Source organism: Schistocerca nitens, chromosome 3 (assembly GCF_023898315.1).
Source record: "Schistocerca nitens isolate TAMUIC-IGC-003100 chromosome 3, iqSchNite1.1, whole genome shotgun sequence".
Taxonomy (NCBI): Eukaryota; Metazoa; Arthropoda; class Insecta; order Orthoptera; family Acrididae; genus Schistocerca; species Schistocerca nitens.
Genome location: NC_064616.1, coordinates 163,887,938 through 163,905,251, shown reverse-complemented (window position 1 = coordinate 163,905,251; position 17,314 = coordinate 163,887,938). Strand labels below are relative to the sequence as shown.

The window sequence follows — 17,314 nt, the reverse complement described above, 5'->3', positions numbered from 1 at the left end:
TTCTGTTTCAAGGTACAGAATGGTGCTCCTATACCTAGTTTTAAAAATATGTAGAATTTTATTTACCATAAAATTCTGTAACTAAAGAATTAATAATATATTCCAAATTGCTGTAATATATTGTACAGCACTTACACGTATGAAACTCAAAATATTTGCAAGTGCTGCACGAAACACAACTTCATGTCTAGCAACAATAAAAACTGTAGAAAATGGCAGAAACTGCTTAAGGTGATCTCTAGTGCGCATTGCTGCATATGATTATAAAATCAATCACAAGACTGAAATACCAACCAGAAAATGTTGTGTGTTCCTAGGTACATTATGCTCTAGGTATAGCATTCTCCCCTAACCCTTGATGTGCCATTACTACAATAAGTTACAACCAACCATGACTGACGACTCAAAATTAAATCTAAAGAAAACTTTGTTTTGAACCATCAGCAGTAAAGAGTACCTTCTCATGCAGTCTATGGTCACCAATTATAACTAAAATTGGAAGTATATTGTCACAATTTTTAGTGTGGCAAAGTAACCCAGAAATAAGTCTTCCACTGAACTTACTCTTCGTTATGCACTAGTTTCGTATAATACAGACTGCATTTAACACAGTAAGAGGATGTTGCACTCATTCCTCAGTATGTAACTGATATTATTCCACTGCATTTATATGGAACTCACTCAACGTAATGGGACTGTGGTGTAACCTGACTCCAGCCTAACACTGTGAGACAAGTATTTGTCACTTCTCATGAAGCAAGTTATCTAGTGTTAAGACATTGGATTCAAATTTGGAAGGATAGTGGTCCAGAGCCTTGTTTGGCTATCCAGGTTTAGATTTTCTATGATTACCCTAAAATCTTTCATGGAGATTGCTGGGATGGGCACAGCTGACTTCCTTTCCCATCCTTCCCCAAACTGAACTTATTATCTCATCTCTAATGACCTTATCATTGACAGGATGCTAACTCTTAATATTCCTTCTTTCTTCCTGCCACATCTAAAATATCACAATGTATATATGATACAATGAATTACGTTAGTAAATTACATTTTGGAAGTCACATATGAGAGCAGTTTGAACACACTCTTCTTTGAAATATATTTTTGTTGATCAAGCCACAGATTGAAATGTATGGTTGTATCCAATACAGATATTTGCATGTAAGACATAAATTTGTCTCTCTTCATTATGTAATGAATTGTTATTATTACTTACAATTGATTACTTCATGTTAAAAAATTGCAGGAAATATGGATTATTGCAGGTCCAGAGGTGTTTTGTTTCTTGACGTTTATTACTATTTTTCAGACAGGAACATTGACAGAAGATGGTCTGGATATGTGGGGTGTTGTACCAGTACAAAACAGTACATTCTTGACACCTCAGAAAGCTGTCTCATGTTTGAATAATGATGAATTTGTGTTTGGAATGGCTACATGTCACTCTCTGACAATAATTGATGGTGAACTTTCTGGTGAACCCTTAGATCTCAAGGTATGGCTTATTATAATTTAATCATGCATTACCTTATACTTGTCACACTTTGACATTATTATTAGCTGTTAAGTGACCTCTCCAGTTTTCATTCAACTATTTGATTTATATCTATAATTGTGTGTAACAGTGTTGATGTGGTAAATTGTAATAGTGATGTACTGTTCATAAACCTTAGCAACTTCAAACACGCTGTTCTAACCTGTAGCTTGTGTTCATTTCCCCTTTGTGTGTACAGACCAGTCTTTTCTTTAATCTCTCAGAAAACTTCCGAAAAGTCTGTGATGAACATTAACATTAATTTATTGTAAAGGAAACGACAGTGATAGAGATAGGAATGTCACTGTAACAGTGCCACTGAAGCTGTTTTGCCTCTGTATATGGTGTTTTATTTCCAGTAGTTGTTCCATTTCTGCTATTAAAACTGTGCTATTTACATATATCTTTCTGCCATCACAGATATTAGCAATTGTAGCACACTGGCTGCAAAAAGCAAGGATGCAGGCTTGAGTCCCAGTCCAGCCCACAGTTTTAGCATGTGCTCTGCTCTTGAGTTAGAGGATCCATTCTGTCTTACGTGAACAACTGAGAATTTCAACTGTACAAAATTTGAAAGCAGCTGTCAATATTATTTTGACAGTTTAGGAATCCCTAGACTCGGAGGAACTAATAAATATGTCACAGAAACTGCCATTAGATGGTTACAAATTCAATTAATGGTTGCCTCATATGAGCTTAAAAGCTTCTTGTTCATGAAGAACCACATTATTAAAGGTTTTTCAGCTATCATATTTAGTATAAAATCAGAATCTACCACCAAATTTCACACAAATTTAATAATCACACACAAAGCTCACGACTTGTAAAATTTTTGCAGACAATGGGCGTATAGCAAAAAATCAATTTTCTGTCTGCGGTAAACAACATTCACAGATTAGCCCTGTCCTACATAGATTGTCCATATTTATGCAAGCACAGTTATGCAAAACTATATGCATTATAAATTTTCAACCTAACTACTTTCCTTTTTTCCATATCCATAAAAATTCATGTAACTATTTTTCATTTGTCCCTTTGTAACATATGAAATTGCTACCAATACATCCTAATATTATATATTATGTCTGAACAGCCATTTCATATTCTTAAGGTTAAAATGAAATTTAATGTTGCTATTATTATTTATTTCCTTATGAAAGTGGCACAGAGGACAATCTTTCTCGTACACAACCACCTCTCTTTTTGGAACTTGCCATATCATAGGTCTATAAACCATTTCTTTCTAAAATAAATTTAATGTTAATTTTATGCTTAATAACATTATTTTACTTCATTGAGTAATCCTTTTGTAATTAACAACAAGTGCACCAAGAAATTTTTATTTGTGTCTCATCCAGACAAAGAAATAAAATAAAAAATAAAAAGAATCATGTTTTCAGGCTCATCATTTATATTATATTCATAGTAGAGTTGAAGCCAACTGTGCATTCAATTAAGGCAGTACACAGACAGGGTTAGTGCCTTGGTTACACCATCACTACAAGTAAAATATCAAGTAGCTTTTACAGCCATTCCTCTTTATTTATTAAACAGTGAGTTCATCTTGCAGATTCAGCTTCATGCAGGTTGTACTATTGCTATCTGGCACAAATGTGTACTGTAACACAAATTGGTTAATATACAATTTTTTCAAAACTTCTGTAAGTCTTGTTTTTCAAATCACGTTTTCCATTTTAGAGAAAAAAAATCATTTTTAATATAACATACAGTGTGTTTCTACAAGAATGCAAGTTTTTGCCCAATGCCAATACTATTACTAATGAAATTTTGAGTGGACACTTTTTATGTAATGAGAAAGATACCATGCAACAACCCTCCTTAATTTATTTGGCCATTTCCAGCCTGTGTTGTGCTGAGGAATAGTATGAACAAAGAGCTTATTTGTTTTACTATTGAATTGAATTGAACTAACGTGGGAAGGTGCCACATAGAGGTGAAGGAGGAGGAGGAGGATATTAGTGTTTAATGTCCCGTCGACAACGAGGTCATTAGAGACGGAGCGCAAGCTCGGGTGAGGGAATGATGGGGAAGGAAATCGGCTGTGCCCTTTCAAAGGAACCATCCTGGCATTTGCCTGAAGCGATTTAGGGAAATCACGGAAAACCTAAATCAGGATGGCCGGAGACGGGATTGAACCGTCGTCCTCCCGAATGCGAGTCCAGTGTGCTAACCACTGCGCCACCTCGCTCAGTATAGAGGTGAACATGCAAAAAGAAACGGGCACTGAGGTCAACGACCACAACATACAGCACCTGGCTTTATACTTTGTCTAAGGCCATGAGATAACATAAGCTCAGTGGAATTGTACATGTTTAAAGTCAAATGGTAAATTGTTTGATGTAAACAGAATTCATGGTATAAAAACTAGCTTGCTAGGGCCACTTCCTGTCAAAACGTCTGCTTCTGTGATGATGGAGAGAAGTAACTTTAAGCCACTGTGAGTGAAGGGTTCTGAGAAACAAGATAATGAATGATGCTCTTGATCAGAGTTACGTCATGCCTCACCTTTCGAAGGAGTTTCCAAAGAGCGAGTTAAAGCCTGATGTTCTCAGGCTGCAGCAAGTCTTGCCTCATGTGATCTTCAATTGAAGCTTTAGACTGCATACACTCAGTCATTTAGCTGTTCTGTTGTATTCAGAAAAACACAATCATTTTCTAGGCATTTTTATTTGCAAACAAAATGCTTTTTCTAGCAAAGAATATAAATGAAACCTATTTAAAAAACGAAATCTGTGTCATTATGTTTTTAATACAGAAATTGAAAGCAGTAAATCTATATATACTAGCCAAGTAAATTCACTGTTAGTTTGTATTCATAAAGATAAGATTGTTGTGCTTAATTCTGTACTGACATACAGTTCAGAAAACATACCTGTCACTGAGTTAAAAAAAACTGAAAGCACCATCTATTGGTTCTTTGCTGTATTATTTTGTGATGCTTAAACATCTGATCTACTAAGCTGAGCAGATGATTTTAGATAAAACTTTAAATTAAGATATCTTCTTATTTCCTGTTCCAATTGTGATTAAATAAAACCTATATCTTGCCTCCAATCTGTGCTAAAGTTACTTGTGAAAATCCCATGAAAATTCATGTAGTAGTTTTGGAGATTGGTTTTAGTAGAGAGGAGGGGGGGGGGGGGGGGGGGAGAGAGAGAGAGAGAGAGAGAGAGTTTATAATGTAGCTTATGTTCATCCAAAGATTATTAGAGTATTGTGTAAAAATTTTAAGTAAATAGGTCAAGGAAATTGGAGATTTTTGCTAATATATCTTTATATTCCATGTATATTAGAAAATATGTAGCCTGTGTCTGTCTGAATGTTTATTAGAGTATCGTGTAAAAATTTGAAGCAGATTGGTTAAGTACTTTTCAAGGTTCTTGGTAACAATGTTAAACAATGACGTGTCTTCATAAAGGATTATAGATTTCTCCTTCAACTGTTATATGAATGTTACCATTGGTTTCAAATGGTGGTGGATTGTTGCTAACAAACTTCATATGTTGGGATATTATTTTGTAGCAGAGGTTTAAAAGCTTAGAAAAACAGAGCTTCATGCTCAAGTCAGAGTAGGATAAAACTGACTGGCAATTGTATACAATACAAAATAAATACCAATGGAAATGATGGTTGGAAGATAATAAGCGGGTTCTTCTCTCTGCTTACAACATGACTCTTCAAATTTCTATCTTTGTTACTAGTGTTTATTTTGTGAGGAGTACCATCAGTTTTGTATCTCACATTTAGTTTCAGTAAAGATTTCATTCTTGGAAAAAATATTAAAGATCGATATTCATGTATTGTGGTAAAGTGCCAGACTATGGATCCAAGGTCTTGTGTGTGCTCCCCAGTCAGTCCAAAAATTTCATCTGTTATTCTTCACTTCTTTCACTGCTGGTAGTGTTTGTTAATGTGAAAAATGCCAAGGTGCACCATGGCTTGTAATTCACATTAAACTTTAGGTCCCCCAATTACTGGCTGAGTAAGTCAGTTCGATCTTCAAAGGTCCTAGGAAGGAAATGGCATACCACCTGTAATAGGCCCATGCCTAGTAAAACACAGTGACGTTAAAACTCTTGGGTTGATGACAGATTAACTTTTTATGGATTTATTATTTTCATTATTGGAATGAAAATACTGCTTTACCCTTACTGATGATATTCTAATCTAACTTTAATTGAAGACTGTTGAATATATTGCACTTCTATCATTTCCAGATGTTTGAGTCAACAGGATGGCAGCTGGAAGAGCATGACATTGAAGACACTTCAAAGTTTGATATGTTATTTCCAACAGTAGTTAAGCCACCCAAGGGAAGATACACCTCTGCTGGAAAGGACTCTGACATAGATGTGAGTTTTGTTTGGTTAAGTTTTCTTTCTTGTTTCTTTCTATGAGAATATTTGCTCTCAAAGTGGCTATTAATTTTAGTGTGTCATCAGACGGTCTGTTAGTCACCCCTTAAGCTGTAAACCCTCTTTGTTACATGCAACTGATCTGTTCATAAGTGCAAATTGATACCTTCTGCAAGGTCATAGTTATAAATTAGCCAATTTTAGGTACAGAAGCTGGCATTTCTAATTATATGAACATCACTTTTCATAAGCATCTGTTTTTCATTAGAGTTACAAACAATTTTACATGCAGGGCATCTGCAGCAGCTGAAGGTCATGATGAATGAAAACCCTGCTGACAGCTGGTATAACTTGGTTTTAATTGAGCACACTACTGGTTTCATGGCTTACAGCCACAAATTCAGGTGAAATGTACATATTTAAGAAATGAAATAATATTATAAACTCTATTGCAAATTTGTGCTATTATATAAACATTATATGCAGACTTAACTCGCAAAATTACATTAATCCATAACATGGGCATAGAGAAACTATTTCCTGCGACAAATGTAATTCAGTAGGTATTTACTGTAACTAATGCAATGATAGCCAAAAAAAAAAAAAATACATAGGACAAACCGGTAGGTCCTTCAGTTAAAGGGTTCCAGGAACATCTTAATTTAACAAATTCCAAATCTGCATTAACCTCACATGCACGGGAAGTGGGGCATAGACTTGCTGAAAATTTTATAATCCTTCATAGAAAAGAATAGGGCCAGGATTTGAGTGTACTGGAGATAGTGGAAATACAAAAAAGGTAGTATACAGAACATGTTGAATGGTCTGTTGGGTTTAAAGCATCATAATATTTTGACAATCTTTCATTGCTTCTTTGGTTAATTATTTCGTAAGGGAGTGACCCAACACTCTTAGTCATGTGTACATTGTGACACAGCTTCTGTGTGATTGTATTGTATTGTATTGTATTGTCCGTCCTCTGCTGGAATATTGCTGCGCGGCGTGGGATCCTTACCAGGTAGGATTTACGGAGGACATCAAAAAAGTGCAAAGAAGGGTAGCTCGTTTTGTGTTATCGCGCAATAGGGGTAAGAGTGTCACTGATATGATGCGTGAGTTGGGGTGGCAGTCACTGAAACAAAGGCAGTTTTCTTTGCAGTGAGATCTATTTATCAAATTTCAATCACTTTCTCTTCCAAATTCGAAAATATTTTGTTGACACCCACCTATGTAGGGAGAAATTATCATCATACTAAAATAAGAGAAATCAGAGCTCAAACAGAAAGACTTAGGTTTTCCTTTTTCCCACACACCATTCAAGAATGGAATGGTAGAGAAGTAGTATGAAAATGGTTCGATGAACCCTCTGCCAGGCACTTAAGTGTGAATTTCAGAGTAACCATGTAGATGTAGATGAACTGGGGGCCTAGAAATGATGGAGAGGCTCTGTCCCTACCGCAGCCGCAGTGGTCCACAACCCCACGACGACCACCGCAGACAACTTCACCCTTCCGCCGCCCCACTCTGAACCACTCTTTCAGGGTATTGTGCAGTTCGGCTCACGGTGGACAACCCCCCCCCCCCCCCCCTCAGGGAATGTCTCACACCAGACGAGTGTGACCCCTATGTTTGTGTGGTAGAGTAATGGTGGTGTACGCATACGTGGAGAACTTGTTTGTGCAGCAATTGCCGACATAGTGTAGCTGAGGCGGAATAAGGGGAACCAGCCCGCATTCGCTGAGGCAGATGGAAAACTGCCTAAAAACCATCCACAGACTGGCCGGCTCACCAGACCTCGACACAAGTCTGCCAGGGGGATTCATGCTGGGGATCAGGTGCCCCTAACCAGGCAGGCTTCTATGTGATAGTTACTGTTTACCTGGACAGTCAGTGTTTCCTGGTGACCGGCAAAGTCAGGGCCTGCTCTTGTAACCTGTGCCTTCTGTGTCTGGTTTGAGATGGTAAGAAAGCAACATGGCTACTTTATTCTACTTTCTTCCCACGGTCTTGCACTATTTGCACTGTTAACTACATTATGAGTGATTATCTTTGGAATCAGTTTTAGCCTTCAGCACTGTTTCTCTTTCTTATAGACACTTACATATGCAATGAAAGGCTGTTATATGGGTTCAAGCTACCTGGCAACATTAGTATAGGATATTACAGGGATTGGCTTCCAAAGTAGTCTTCATTCATGTAGAGTTCTCAAATATTGAAAGTATTCTCAGAATGCTAATACCTTTGACTAAGGATATTGCAGTCACCAATTATGGATTTATGTAATTTGGTGAGCATAAGTCTGCAAATAATCTTTATATAATAATGCAAAATAGCAATACAGTTTATGATGATATTTCCATTCTTAACGCTTGAATGGGTGCACATGTATATAAAGTGTACCAAACATAAACAACATTATCTTGTACTGTTCCATTGTTATTTTGCAGTTGTGAGACCGTACTTATTCCTTCATTATTGCTTCATCTAACACAGTGATAAACTGTCTTGTCATACATCAAAGTCAGCAGCAGTAAAATAAAATAAACAGAGAGCTAGGTGAGAAAAAAATTTATGGTCAGTGCAAGAAAATGCCCCAGATTCTGAGCTAGTAGTACAATCTTACAATGAGGCAGTTGTCTGTGAGATAATTTGTAATTGAATAAGCGTTTTGTCTTGATCTGATGTGACTGCACCGTATAATGCTTTGAGTGGATCGTTACTGTGGGGTAGCACTTTTGTGTGGCAACAGTGTGACATAATGAAAGTTTATTCTATTATTGTTTAATTAATCTAAAATTAAACTGTGGTTTTACCCATACATGTTTACCTTAGTAACATAAAAACAACTACTCCTTACATTGTATAAAGTACACCATGTGCCAGTTGTTACGAAAATGGGCACGACCACTCGAGGGTTTGATATGTATGTTGCACCCGAAGATGTGGCTGTAAGCCATGAAACCAGTAGTGTGGTCAACAAAAATCAAATTTTATCAGCTGTCAGCAATGTTTTCATTCTTCATTCATTAATGTTGTTACAGTTCATGCTAAGCTTCTGGCTGAAAGTTTCTATTGGTGTACAATTTTGGGTGTTACTCTAATACTTTCTAGTAGTGATATTGTCTTTGATGCATTGTCTGCTATCAAAAGTAATTATTTGTTGTATTTATATGAATATATACTGTCTACAGTCAAACAAAGAAACTGTGGGAAACAGTGTCCACCTTACTCCTTATACATGCATAAATGTTCATCCCTGTGCTTGATTTTTGTTGATTTTTTTCTCATAACTTCCAATCCCAAATTGCAGCTAGGTATAAATACATACTATTTGTTTTCTGTGATATAATCTTCTAACACTTTTGGGGATTGTTTCTGCTTCTTTCCCCAGTTTACCTCAAGTTTTCACTATTCCTCTCCCTTACTTCCATTTTTACTCTGCAGATATTTAAAAATATAACTTTCAAACAAAGAAAGAAAGAAGAAGAAAATATCTACCATTATGCAGCAATTCTGTGGTGGAGCTCTCTTTCTTTTTCACTGCTATTGTAGTCTTTATTATATATATTTATATTGCATTTAATCACAAATGTTGCCACACTTCTTTGACATGTGACTGGTTACTTCTGAACTTCATATGCCTACTCCAAAAATAATTATGGCACTGAGAAAGACCATTATATTTACAGCTTTCCCTTTTTTCTTGACATTTCTCAGTAGCTCATGCATTACAATAATAGAAATAGTGGAGAGAGTGGACTGCCTTTCTTTAAAAATTTATTTTCTTCAACAAACTTGTACTTTCTTTTGCTACTTTAACACAGTTTACACTACCAGTTACATTTTCATCCACCTGCTAATTATACCCGCTACGGTCGCAGGTTCGAATCCTGCCTCGGGCATGGATGTTTGTGATGTCCTTAGGTTGGTTAGGTTTAACTAGTTCTAAGTTCTAGGGGACTAATGACCTCAGCAGTTGAGTCCCATAGTGCTCAGAGCCATTTTTTTTGCTAATTATACCACACATCATTTATTTATCATAAGACCATCTAATATGCACTTGAAGGTTTTTGTGGCATGTCAATGCAATAAAATCTTCTCACATTTTTTCTGCGTCAATTTGCAGTGAGTCTGCAATGGAGGATATGTACTTTCTTTCATATTCTGATGAAGTGTCAGTGTCTCACAGTCCGTCTCATTGGCCATAGTTGACATTTAAATCCTGGCACTGACCACTCTACAACAATTTAAGCGCCATGTAGTCCCATGCTTGTATGGCTGGCAGCTCAGGCTCGCTGTCCATTGCTCTCCCACAAAATGCAGTTTGTCACTCTGGTCTTATTGCTTCCAGAACAGGTTGCCAAGTTGCACTGAGGGTAAAACCCCTTTCACTATCCTCTACAAAACTGACTTTATGGGGAAGATGGTAGCAGTTCTAAATTATCCAGTCTACAAGAAAATTGATTGGGATGTAGCATCTATAATCACAAGGAATATGACTACAATCCTGGACTCCTCTGGGCTAGTGAAAAAGATTATGAAACATTTAAACCAACCGGCAGCAGTGCCCCTACGTCTGTGATGTTAGGAACTACTATGAGCAAGTTGATGGGATTCGAATGGGCTCACTTGCAGTGGCAAAATTCTGCATGAAGAAATCTGGAGAGATTACTAGGCCACACCCATTCATGGTGTGGCAACATGGAAGGGAGTCACTAGATAAATTCGTCAACCCTTAAATGAAATTAATAGAAATGACGAATTGAACATGGAGGTTTGAGATCAACAAGCTCCTGTTTCTGGATGTCTATGTACAGAATCCTGATGGTCATTTGCACAAAATTGTAACCACTAGTGACAACCTGCCATTAACAGTGAGTTTCGTGCCTGATGACACTGATGCAAAGGTGAGAACTACATGTGGTGAGGAGAATGTACTGATGGAACTGGAATGTCTAGAATAGACTTTAGCTTCTAATAGCTGTAGGAATGAAGGTATTCAGAAGGTGCTGTGTGTACAGAGATGTTTAAACAAGAACAGAGAAAGAAACTAGAGAATTGCCTACCTAGCGGGAAGGCGTGCCACCACCCAGCATGAAACCGTCCAGCAGATTTGTGTCAAGATCTGGTGTGTTGGCGAGCCTGTCGATGGTTTTTAAGGCAGTTTTCCATCTGCCTCAGCAACTGTGGGCTGGTTCCACTTATTCCACCTCAGTTACACTGTGTCGCCAATTGCTGCGCAAATACTGTCTCCATGTACCTGGTATTGTGAACCACAGAGGGCTATGGCGGGACAAAGCCTCTCCATTGTTTCTAGGCCCTCGGTTCAATACACAATTGCCTACCTATCATATGCTGATGCAGCCTCTTCAAAAATCTGCAAAGCTCTAAACAACAAAGGAATTGAGTCCATTTTCCAGCCAAGTGCAAACACAAAAAATGAAAAAAATTGCAGCATGAAAGATACCATTATGCTTCATATATCTGGGGCTTGTTGCATTCATTGTGAATGTAGGAAGTTTTACAATAGACAAGCATTTTGTAACTCTGTGTATGTTGCATTGATCATATAAATGCTGTAAGGCTCCACCAGGATGGTAAAGTGACATGGACTGAGTGCAGCTTAATGGAGTAGCACAAGTTCATTTTCGAGAATACGTCTGATATCTCTCCAGTGAGTGGTTTCTGAGACACTATTATTAAGGAGGCAGTCACCAAATCTGATTTGTTAGGGGCTTTTCCCTCAATGCATCTTGGAAACCTCCATTGGAAGCAATAAAGTGGAAGGGACATCTGCATTTCATGGGATGGTGAAAACAGTGAGGCCCGAGCTTCTGACATCATAAATACTGGGACTGGTGGTGGTTAACTTGATGAGGTGCAACCATTGCAGGCATTTAAATGTCAAAAGTTGCCAGCTATTTTATAAGGAGATGGTCTGTGAGACACCAGCACTCAGCCAGAAGATGGAAGGAATCACTGTAAATTGACTCGATAAGAAACCCAAGAAAATTTTGCTACAAGACCATTAAAATTTGAGAATACATTCAATGTGTTTCCCTTGCAAGCCTGTGGCTTCCCCCCCCCCCCCCCCAACCCTCTCTCTCTCTCTCTCTCTCTCTCTCTCTCTCTCTCTCTCTCTCTCTCTCTCTCATGTTTACAGAAACTGTTTCTAAATCTGAAAAAGAGTGCAGTAACTGTATGTCTGATGCACTGATGCAAGTGTAACTTGTTACTACATTTAAAGAAATTAGACAGAAGTACTCTGGTCAGTGTTTGCATGATTGACCAGGCATGGGTGATGTGAAGCATGAACTAAAGAAACTAAAAAATAGTTATAGTTTTTAGAGTCAGCTTTCAGTTTGTTTCAACAGCAAATTGGATCTCATTCCTTGGGTAGCCTACCATTATTCAGGAAAATGGTTCGATGACTGTCTGAACTACAATTTCATGGTAATCATTTGATATTCTGTTGGTTTTAAACCATAAATTTTTGTGTTGTGCGATTTATTTGTTGCCAGACAAACACCCTCATATCACTTATTAAATTAAGTGTTACACTACATTATATATGACACAAAATTGATCTTGAAATAATGAATAAGATGTGGGCATTCATTCCACTATGAATCATAGTGGTGTGGGTGGCTATAATGATCCAGTACAGTATTAATCTTATTTGACTGTTGTAATATGTGGTGGCTCTTACAATTAGCTACCGGTCATGATTTGTTAAATGTTTTTATGTGCTTTGTCATAAAGCCAACCCATCTAATGCTGTCGTAATTACACAATGTGTGTATCAGTCCTCAAATTAAAGTGCATATATATATATATATATATATATATATATATAACAGAGGGAAACATTCCACGTGGAAAAAATATATCTAAAAAGAAAGATGATGAGACTTACCAAACAAAAGCGCTGGCAGGTCGATAGACACACAAACAAACACAAATACACACACAAAATTCAAGCTTTCGCAACAAACTGTTGCCTCATCAGGAAAGAGGGAAGGAGAGGGAAAGACGAAAGGATGTGGGTTTTAAGGGAGAGGGTAAGGAGTCATTCCAATCCCGGGAGCGGAAAGACTTACCTTAGGGGGAAAAAAGGACAGGTATACACTCGCACACACACACATATCCATCCACACACACAGACACAAGCAGACATATTTAAAGACATATTTAAATATGTCTGCTTGTGTCTGTGTGTGTGGATGGATATGTGTGTGTGTGCGAGTGTATACCTGTCCTTTTTTCCCCCTAAGGTAAGTCTTTCCGCTCCCGGGATTGGAATGACTCCTTACCCTCTCCCTTAAAACCCACATCCTTTCGTCTTTCCCTCTCCTTCCCTCTTTCCTGATGAGGCAACAGTTTGTTGCGAAAGCTTGAATTTTGTGTGTATATTTGTGTTTGTTTGTGTGTCTATCGACCTGCCAGCGCTTTTGTTTGGTAAGTCTCATCATCTTATATATATATATATATATATATATATATATATATATATATATATATATATATATATATATATATATATATATATATATATCTACCAAACAAAAGCGCTGGCAGGTCGACAGACACAAAAACAAACACAAATATACACACAAAATTCAAGCTTTCGCAACAAACTGTTGCCTCATCAGGAAAGAGGGAAGGAGAGGGAAAGACGAAAGGATGTGGGTTTTAAGGGAGAGGGTAAGGAGTCATTCCAATCCCGGGAGCGGAAAGACTTACCTTAGGGGGAAAAAAGGACAGGTATACACTCGCACACACACACATATCCATCCACACATACAGACACAAGCAGACATATATAGACAGAGATAGATATATTTTTTCCACGTGGAATGTTTCCCTCTGTATATATATATATATATATATATATATATATATATATATATATATATATATATATATATATATATATAATAATAGTGACACATTTCTGAACAATGCTGATAGTACACCAATGTGGATAACACTTAGACGAGTGAAGCTGAAATGAAATGATAGTATTTCCCCCTTTTTTTAACCTTGACTGCCAAATCATGTCAGCATAAACATACATACATTCTTATTATTCATTCATGCAGACCATATGCGTTTGTCACAGAAACACATTTGATAAATATTTGTTAATTATTATTCCACTGTAGTCCAGTCAGGAAAGCTTTTGATTTAATATGCAAGGCATTTGCCTTCAGTAAAGCATTAGCTGGTACTTTTTTAAGCATAATTAAGGACAAGCTGGAATTATTTCATTTTACTACAGTGGAGACTCAATTATCTGGACCTCAATGATACAGATTCATACATATCTTGCTTGTCAACCGTGAGCAAATATCTTTGTAGTTTAGACTGTGCATGTATGGACATGTAGCCGATAAGTATAGTGTAGATAGTTCTACGATATGTGATATTAAGAAGAATACCAATTCAGTTTTGAATTACACATCAAAAAGTAAGGAAGAAACCAAAAAATGAACATTGGAAAGGAGCTTTGTATTGTTGGCTTTTATAAAAATGATCAACTGATCAGCTGATAGCTGCTCCCTTGCTCTGTGAAGAGGCATTACAGTTAAATAAAAGAAAATGTGGTGATGAATCATTCGTGGCAAGTAACAAATGGTTGTTCTGATTTAAATCTCATCATGGAATTTGCAAATTGGAAGTACAAGTGATAAAATGTCAGCTGATGTAGATGCAGCAAATTCTTTTACATATTGTTTTAAAGAAGAATTGGACAGAAATGACTGTGACTTGTACTTTGTTCACAATGCTGATGAGTCCAGATTAAATTGAAAATCATTACCATCAGAACCATTAGCTTCTTGGCAAGAGTGTACAGCTCCAGAACATAAAACTAGTAAAGAGTGAGCAACAATATTAGTTTGCACAAATGCTACCAGGACTCATAAAATGCATTTGCCTCTCATTGGATGATCCAAAACCTCCAGGTTCTTAAAAAAATCAGGTTTCTCTTAATTTATAAAAACCAAAAAAGTTCATGAATGGACACTGAGATATTCATTAACTGGTATAACATACATTTATCCGTGAAGTAAAAAAATATTAAAACAAAATTGATAAACAAGGAAAAGTTATACTTTTAATGGTTAATGCACCAGCCCATCCTTCATCTGAAATGTTAGAGACAGAAAATGGAGTGTTTACAGTAAAATTTTTGCCTTCTAATGTGACATTCTTGGTACAATAAATGGATCAAAGTGTTACTGAAACACTAAAATGACTTTATAGAATACTAATTTTATGTAGATTATTATTTGTTGATGAAGATAACATAGTAATCGTTTTGTCATTTTTCAAGCAAATGAATTTATAGTAGTGTTGTTACATGGTTGTAGATGATTGGGATTTGATTGAAAGAAAGACTGAAAAAACCTTGAAACAGAATACTAAAATTGGAGCATGAAAATTCAACACCAGTGCGGATGATTCTGTTTTTGATGATAAAAATGAGATAATGACAAATGTACACATATGCCATGAATGTGATGCCATCCATATGGAGTTGGCTCACTTGTGACAGTAATGATCAAGATTTTCAGATCACGTCAGATGACGAAATTGTTGAAAACATATTGCAGGCAAGCGAACAGCAGGAAATGCAAGATGAAACAGAAGAAAATGTTGATGCAGAAAATGATGCAGGACCATTTCATGCAGAAACATTTCAAGCCCAGCAAACAGCTTTAAAATAGTTTGAAAAATAAACAGAGCATGATACTGTGAATTTATTACAATTAAAATGAATTCTTGATATATCAACAATGAAGAGAAAAAAATTGTTTACATCAAATCACAATTATCAAATATTTTAAACAAAATTAAACTACAGTGACTGTCCCATGTGACTTTTGTCAGGTCTTTCATGATTGAAGTTGCAATATTTTAGTAATTTTGAGAAAATATGTACATAAATACAAAACATGTCTCTAATCTCTTAATAAACATTGATTTTTGTTGATTTTAATAGGTTTAATTTGTTTTTGTTGTTTTGAAGAAACACCTAACACTATGTATTAACCTTAGGAAGATAACCGTATGACAATGTAGCTAAAAGAGAACTGTACGTGTACATTTATCTTTTTAGAATTATAATACAAAAATTGCTTTTCTTTATAAACACATCAAAAAAGTTTTGCATCACCCCAGTTCCCAGAACTCCTGAAGATAGACGCTGACTGTGGATATTGCATCACAGACACAGTGCCTTTGACTGTTCAGAGATGTCACTAAACCCTCCCAAAGATGTAAACAACCATGCATGAGCAGCTCCTATTGGATGGAGGGGGTCCAACAGCCGACCAGTTCCAGTCATTCCACCAGGAAGGAGGTTCATGGCTCATGTTGTCTGTAGTTCATCCATGCCTAGATGGTCAATACCACGGTTCGATCATGTCCACATTGTTATATTGTGCCAGGGAGGGCTCTCAACGAGGGAAGTGTCCAGGCATCTCGGAGGGAACCAAAATGATGTCGTCCAGACGTGGAGGACATAAAAAGAGACAGGAATTGTCGATGACATGCCTCGTTTAGGCTGCCCAAGGACCACTACTGTAGTCAATGACTGCTATCTACAGGTTATGGCTCGGAGGAACCCCGACAGCATTGCCACCAAGTTGAATAATGCTTTTTGTGCAGCCACAGGACATCGTGTTATGGCTCAAAATGTGAAAAGTAGGCTGCATGATGTGCAACATCACTCCCGACATCCATGGCAATGTCCATCTTTGCAACCACGACACCATGCAATGCGGTACAGATCGGCCCAATAACATGCCAAATGGACCACGCAGGATTGACTTCACGTTCTCTTCACCGATGAGTGTCGTATATGCCTTCAACCAGACAATTGTCGGAGATGTGTTTGGAGGCAACCCGGTCAGGCTGAATGCCTTAGACACACTGTCCAGCAAGTGCAACAAGGTGGAGGCTTCCTGATGTTTTTGGGTGGCATTATGTGGAGCCGACATAAGCCGCTGGTGGTCATGGAAGGCGCTGTAATGGTTGTACAATACGTGAATGCCATCCTCCGACAATAGTGCAACCATATCGGCAGCATATTGGCAAGGCATTCATCTTCATGGATGACAATTCATGCCCCCATTGTGCACATCTTGTGAATTACTTTCTTCAGGATAACAACATCGCTGAACTAGAATGGCAGCATGTTCTCCAGACATGAACCCAATTAAACATGCCTGGGATAGACTGAAAAGGGCTGTTTATGGACGATGTGACTCACTAACCACTCTGAGGGATCTACGTCCAAATGCCATTGAGGAGTGGAACAATCTGGACCAACAGTGCGTTGATGAACTTGTGGATGGTATGCCATGACAAATACAGGCATGGATCAGTGCAAGAG

The 17,314-nt window shown here is 37.3% G+C and overlaps 1 protein-coding gene across 1 annotated transcript in view; it reads left to right on the top strand.

Moving 5' to 3' along the window:
* Positions 1-17,314, top strand: part of LOC126248103 (polyamine-transporting ATPase 13A3) — a 176,701-nt gene that overhangs the window by 127,406 nt on the left and 31,981 nt on the right. The window contains exons 12-13 of the mRNA XM_049948774.1: positions 1,313-1,498; positions 5,776-5,910. Coding sequence (XP_049804731.1) covers positions 1,313-1,498; positions 5,776-5,910 — 321 coding nt within the window. The remainder of the gene's footprint in view (positions 1-1,312; positions 1,499-5,775; positions 5,911-17,314) is intronic.